Raw genomic sequence first — 6,000 nt, 5'->3', positions numbered from 1 at the left:
TTAGTAATAGTAAAATAGATTTTGCTAGAAGAACAAAAAATTTGGTTATCTTTAGGGTGAGACAGCCAATATAATTCAAGCTTTCTCTGCGGAACTTAATGCTTGTTATCATTTAGAACGACTTCCGTTAATTACCTTCATTCTCAAATGAAATTATCACTTCCGTCTTCACTCACCCTCAAACAATTTTAAGCCTTCCCTCCCATACACTAATGAGGGCTGTCCTTATGGACGCAAATGACTGAAACTGTCCATCTATGGAACAGGTGTACAGAATCTTACCGAGTTTTGCAGAAAAGTGAAAGATAAAATGTTTGACTATAAAAAAAATTCCAACCCTGCAGCAGAGGAAAAATCCCCCCAGTTCTTTGCTTGATACAAGGATCGTGGAAAAATAAGGCCAACTGGGGGTGGAGGGAAGGGTCAATGAAAAAGTGATCAGGAAACCGAAATACCCAGGGATTTTTTGGCATTGCGGCTGGGATTGAAGAACGCTCGAACCAAAACATGCGTGAGCACGCATCGTTGTTGATGTGTCGATAAGGTACTTTCCTGAAAAACAATCCCAAGTTTAAAATGATCCTTATATTTTTTCTTCTCCCATTTTTTTACAGTTTCAATATCGTGGTGGTGGGGAAATGAGCATCGCATTGAAAAGGAAATTGTCTATGTGTTGAAGTAATAGAAGATGGGGGAGGGGGTGTTATGTAACAAAATCAACGGAGAGACACGAGGAAGTACGAAAGTTACCATGGTGAAGATTCGACTCGTTTTACCGCCGCGCAGACATTGGCCGAAGCGTAAACGCGAACTTTATGTTCCCGCCAATTGCCTCCTCGTGTATGTACCACCACTACTACTTGCCCCAAAGAGCACCTGTTTCGATTCCCACACTTGGTACATGGGATGACAAAATGGCAAGTATATAAGCGGCCAAAGCATCCTAGGTCGGCTTACTCTGCCACCTTGTAGCTTCCTGGCCATATACGAAGATCGTCTTCCGGCGACGCCAAAGCACTGGACGCGTCTTCTTGTTCTCTGCAACATCCGAGTCCTCACCACGCTGGAGAAGGAGGAAGGGACACAAACACGCAGCTAGCACGGAGGATGGGAACAGGTGAGTACATCTTTTTTTATTTTTTTATATGTGATATTGCAAGGTTCATATAGTGGAAGCATGGGTTTTAGTTGTTTACATTTCAGCTAAAAATGAAAACACCTCCATTGCACAAAGTCTTTATTGAAGGTCGCTGACAACCAAAACATATTGAGATTAGAACATATTCCAGGAAATTCCCTGTGGGATACAGTGTGCTTCGGAAATGAAATGAAATCTTTAAGTTTTACGTCCCACGGTTATGCCGGTTGGGCTAAAGGAGACGGTGATGATGAGAGATGAGTGAAATGGTGGAATGAAGAAAGTGGAAGGAAACGGGAGAACTCCGAGAAAACTCACGAGCACGGTGTTTGTCCACTCAAAAGTCCACACGGCGCGAGCTGGGATCGAACCACAGTGTGTGTTAGGCTGCAAGTTTTCCTTACATTTTGTTTTGGTGCTGACATTAAAACATAAATAAATAAACAAAAATTTTACAAAATTATTACCCTTTAACGTGAAAAAAAGATGTGTCCAAAGAGGCAAATCAACGTATCGTATCAAGGTGAACAACAACTATATGGATTACTTTAAAATTATCATGCGAGAAATTGGAGATTCTTTTTTCTAAGGCTAATGTTACTTACAACAGTGGCGAATTTACGATTTTTTTTCGCGGGAGGGTTTTGCTAGCTTTATTCCTGGAAATGTGAAAATTCTGCAAGATATTTAATTTACTTTAAAATAGTAAATAAAATTTGGGGAGGCTTAAGCCCGGAAGTCCCCGTTAGATACGCCACTGCGTTACAATAACAACGTTAGCTGTTACGGTGAAATTGATAGTGAAGCATACGGTCATTGAAATTGTTGTTATGACAGGTACTGAGACAATAGTAGACATAAGGTTAATGCAGGGGTGCATCCACGGAGTTCGACCGGGTCCATCCTCCCTAAAAAAAAAATGTAGATTGACTAACATTTGTAGACTTTGTTGAGAAAACTATACTTGTTCAACAGAGAAATAATTTATGTAGGGTAAAGATTTGATTTTACGCCTCATGTGCACTCTTTCTTTTCTTATACTCAGTGATAGAGCGTTCACTTCTGGTGCTTGGGGTCCCTGATTCGATCCCAGCTCGCGCCAAGTGGACTTTGTGGTTGACAAACACCGTGTCCGTGGGTTTTCTTGGGGTTCTTCCGTTTCCTCCCACTTTCTTCATTCCACCATTTCTTATCATCACCACCTTCTTTACCCTACACGGCATAACTGTGGGACGTAAAATTCAAAGATCTCATTTTCACTTTTTTCTTTTCTTATAAAAATAATCTAGTTCTGTTATTTTTTCGAAAATTATAGATGGCAGTTATTAACAATTACGGTACTTATCGTCTTTTCTGGTGGAAAATAAGACAGGTTCAACATCACATAAACGTATTGGGCCCTCTCAGCAATCATTTCTGGATGTGTGCTTCGGTTAATGAAAAATATCCCAAAGTTATGATTAACTCTTGGATTTTAGTTTCTGCCCGACTATAATAGTATCAAAGATATTTTCTAATACATAAATTACTTGATAGAAGCTATCAAGCTTAGCAAAATAAAAATTCTTGAGAGTAAATTGTCAATTGTCATGCGTAGTTTTTGAGAAAATTGACAAATTATTTATATGATGCTAAAAAAAGGTATGTCGTTTTGCGCATAATACTTGATAGGTTTTGTTGTGCCGAAAGAAATTATTTTTATTTATTTATTTATTTATTTATTCACTGTATACATATAAAAATAGTAGCGTGAATTACTCGCTTCCCTTGGTTAAAATAAGAAAAAATAGTGATTTATTTCCGTTAGTCACTCACTTTTTACTATTAGTAAGTCGCTTTCTGATAGACGTTTTTTTTTTTTTTGTTTTTTTTTGTTTTAAAAATTAAATATTACTATTGTGAGCAGAATTTGGTTTAAACACCCATTGTAAATGTCGCTTTTCAACTCAGCGAGCCGGAAAACTATAGATTCAACAATAATTTCGACCATTTTCGATCATTTTTAAATATCTATCCCTTCTCTCTCCCCTAAGTTGCATCGTCAAAGTGAAATGACAAAAACTATCCTAGACTCCAACCTCATCTATGTTGAAAATTTGATCGAGATCAGTCGGGTGGCTTAAGAGGTAATAACTCACAAACATAGTTACTTTCATTTTAATATATATAGATTATATTAATTTGATTTCGTTTCATTTTATTTCATTTATTTTATTTTATTTTATTTTATTTCATTTCATTTGACTTCATTTTATTTCATTTGATTATATTTGATTTCATTTCATTTGATTATATTTGAATATATAGCCTTGCTAAACTAATATCAAATGAAATTAAATGAAATCAAATGAAATTAAATTAAATATAATCAAATATAATCTCGAAAACTGCACATCAGATCTCACACTCATGTATATCATTTTGTTATGCTCAATCAGGATTATCATTTGGTATATCTCTCATCTTTGGACATTTCTTTTCTTTTTTCTCTCTCTCTTAGGTGCTACTGAATAGTGTACAATTGATGAATATCCTTTAAATGAATTAAAAAGTTGAATACCAAATGTTTATAATTCCAAACCAGTGGTCGAAGTGAGGCGGTAGTATGCCATACCGCTTCTGGTTTATCTATGATGAAGACATACCGTCACTGGAAAAGGGATGCTAATATACCTTCAATAAATCTATTTTTATATACAGTAATTGACAAATTGCTTTGAAACGTCAAAGATTTTATTTCTTATATATAAATTATTTTTTTAAATTTCCATCACCAACATTTTTAAAAATATTTCGTCTATCTTTTGTTTTTAAAATTAAGTATCTACAAAGAAGTTCACCCCTTGCCCTTACGCAAGAACTCGTGTTGGCTGTGTGTGGGCCACAGTGGCTCAGTGGTAGAGCGTTCACCTCTGATGCTTGGGGTCCCGGGTTCGATCCCAGCCCCCGCCAAGTGAACTTTGTTGTTGTTGATTTTAGTTTAGCGTCCTTTTCAGAAGTGAGGCTATATGAAACGTAGAATTACTACGTGGAATCTGAACCACATGAGCTCCCGCTGGGAATCGAACCCGGGTCTCGCACGCCAAAAGCGCGTATGGTAACCGCTTAGCCACGAAGTAGCTCCCAGGTGAACTTTGTGGTGGACAAACACCGTGTGCGTGGGTTTCCTCAGGGTTTTCCCGTTTCCTTTCACTTTCTTCATTCCGCCATTTCATTGATTACTCATCATCACCGTCTCCTTTAGCCTAACCGGCATAATCGTGGGACGTAAAACTCAAAGATTTCATTTCATTTTCATTTAATTTCATGTTGGCTGTGTTGGTTAAAAATAATGGTCACATGACAGAAAGAAATCAGTCATGAACCCAATACAAACAAAAGACAATGTATTGAGGCCACTCATTTAAATAGAATTCGGAAACTATTGTTATGAGTTGGCCAGGAATTCTTTTGTATCTATCTTAGTTTGGTATTTATGAGAAAAAAATATAGTATATGCAACCAAAATATTTGCTATTTCGTTTAAGTGTTCGGCTATTGTGTGGTATGTTAAGAATATTAAATTGATGGATCCTATATACTTTCATTAAAACGTATTTTTGAGTCTTTCTAATAATTTGATAACATCCGTCCGGTGTCTGAAATATCTCAGTCGAGTGGGGAATCCGAAACTTAGTTCCCGTAGGAAATTGTTTAAAAATTGTTAATATAAAAAAAAGTCGATTTTAGAAAATTTTTGTATATAATTCCCTATAATACAACATAAGTTTTTTTTTTTACTATTCGCAGAAAATGGAGGTGGGGACAAAGTCTCTCCATTTCCCATCCGTAACTAGGAAAAAAGTTCTCATCCCTTGGTTTTGAGTCATTATACAGAGCGTTCAAAAAGTCTCTATAAACATGAATCGTGTGGAAGCATGTTTGGAGGCTCATGGGGGACATTTCCAACATTTGCTGTGAAAATGTGTGTTAAAATGTGTGTGTTTGTGCTACGGCCTGTACATAGTGCTTTTATGCCATAAAATATAATAAATTTTGAGTAAAATAATTTTCTCGTTGCTTTGAATATGTGACAATTCAGGTGTATAGAGACTTTTTGAACGCTCTGTATAAGTAAAAATGCAATCTTTTAGGAAACAAACCATAATTGCATTTCAACATTTAGATAGACGGTTTGGCGAGTCAAAATCGTAGAAAAGCATACCGCCTCTACTTATTTCCACTTCGAACACTGCTCCAAACGTCCCTGTTTTTTGTTTGTTTGTTTGTTTGTTTAACGTCTTATGATTAAAAACCGAGGCTAAAAGAGGCGATAAGGACGAGAAGAGTGATAATGCCCAAATGAAAGAAATGGGAGAATCCCGAGAGAAATCCGCGTAAACGGTGTTTGTTCACTACAAAGCCTACTTTAGCGCGGGGTGGAATCGAAACAGCGACCCCACACACGAAGAGGTGAGCGCTCAACCCCATATCAATCTCTGCGTCACTCTAATCTTAATAAATAAATAGTAGCACAAATAGATGTCACTACCTGCACTGCCTACAACAACGCTTATGTACACCCCAAAATTATTGTAGCATGTCTATAAATATGTTGTAGGAATATAATTTGATAACGAATTCGCTCGGTATTTCTTATAACGTTAGTATGTGTATAATCGGCAAAGACATGTATGTGGCAAATTTTATGTTAAAAGAGCAGTAAATAAGAACAATAAAACGAAAATTAAAACTTTCTTGTCCATTTAGCAACATTTTGCTTTACTCATTCTAATTTTCGTATTTATAATTCTTTTCCTATGAAATTTCCCACAAATGTACATTTCTCGATTATACACATAGTATCAGTATTAAAAGTACCC

General features: G+C 36.4%; 1 protein-coding gene across 2 annotated transcripts in view; it reads left to right on the top strand.

Moving 5' to 3' along the window:
• The first annotated feature begins 971 nt into the window (after positions 1-971).
• The window catches only part of dsf (nuclear receptor dissatisfaction), a 189,342-nt gene continuing 184,313 nt past the window's right edge, over positions 972-6,000 (top strand). For both annotated transcript variants that reach the window (XM_081732404.1, XM_081732403.1), the window contains exon 1: positions 972-1,117. In XM_081732404.1, the coding sequence (XP_081588530.1) occupies positions 1,108-1,117 (10 nt within the window). In that variant the 5' untranslated portion in view covers positions 972-1,107. The remainder of the gene's footprint in view (positions 1,118-6,000) is intronic.

The sequence above is a fragment of the Thermobia domestica genome, chromosome 1 (assembly GCF_964235325.1).
Source record: "Thermobia domestica chromosome 1, izTheDome1.hap1.1, whole genome shotgun sequence".
Lineage (NCBI taxonomy): Eukaryota > Metazoa > Arthropoda > Insecta > Zygentoma > Lepismatidae > Thermobia > Thermobia domestica.
This window is presented reverse-complemented; position numbering and strand designations above follow the sequence as displayed.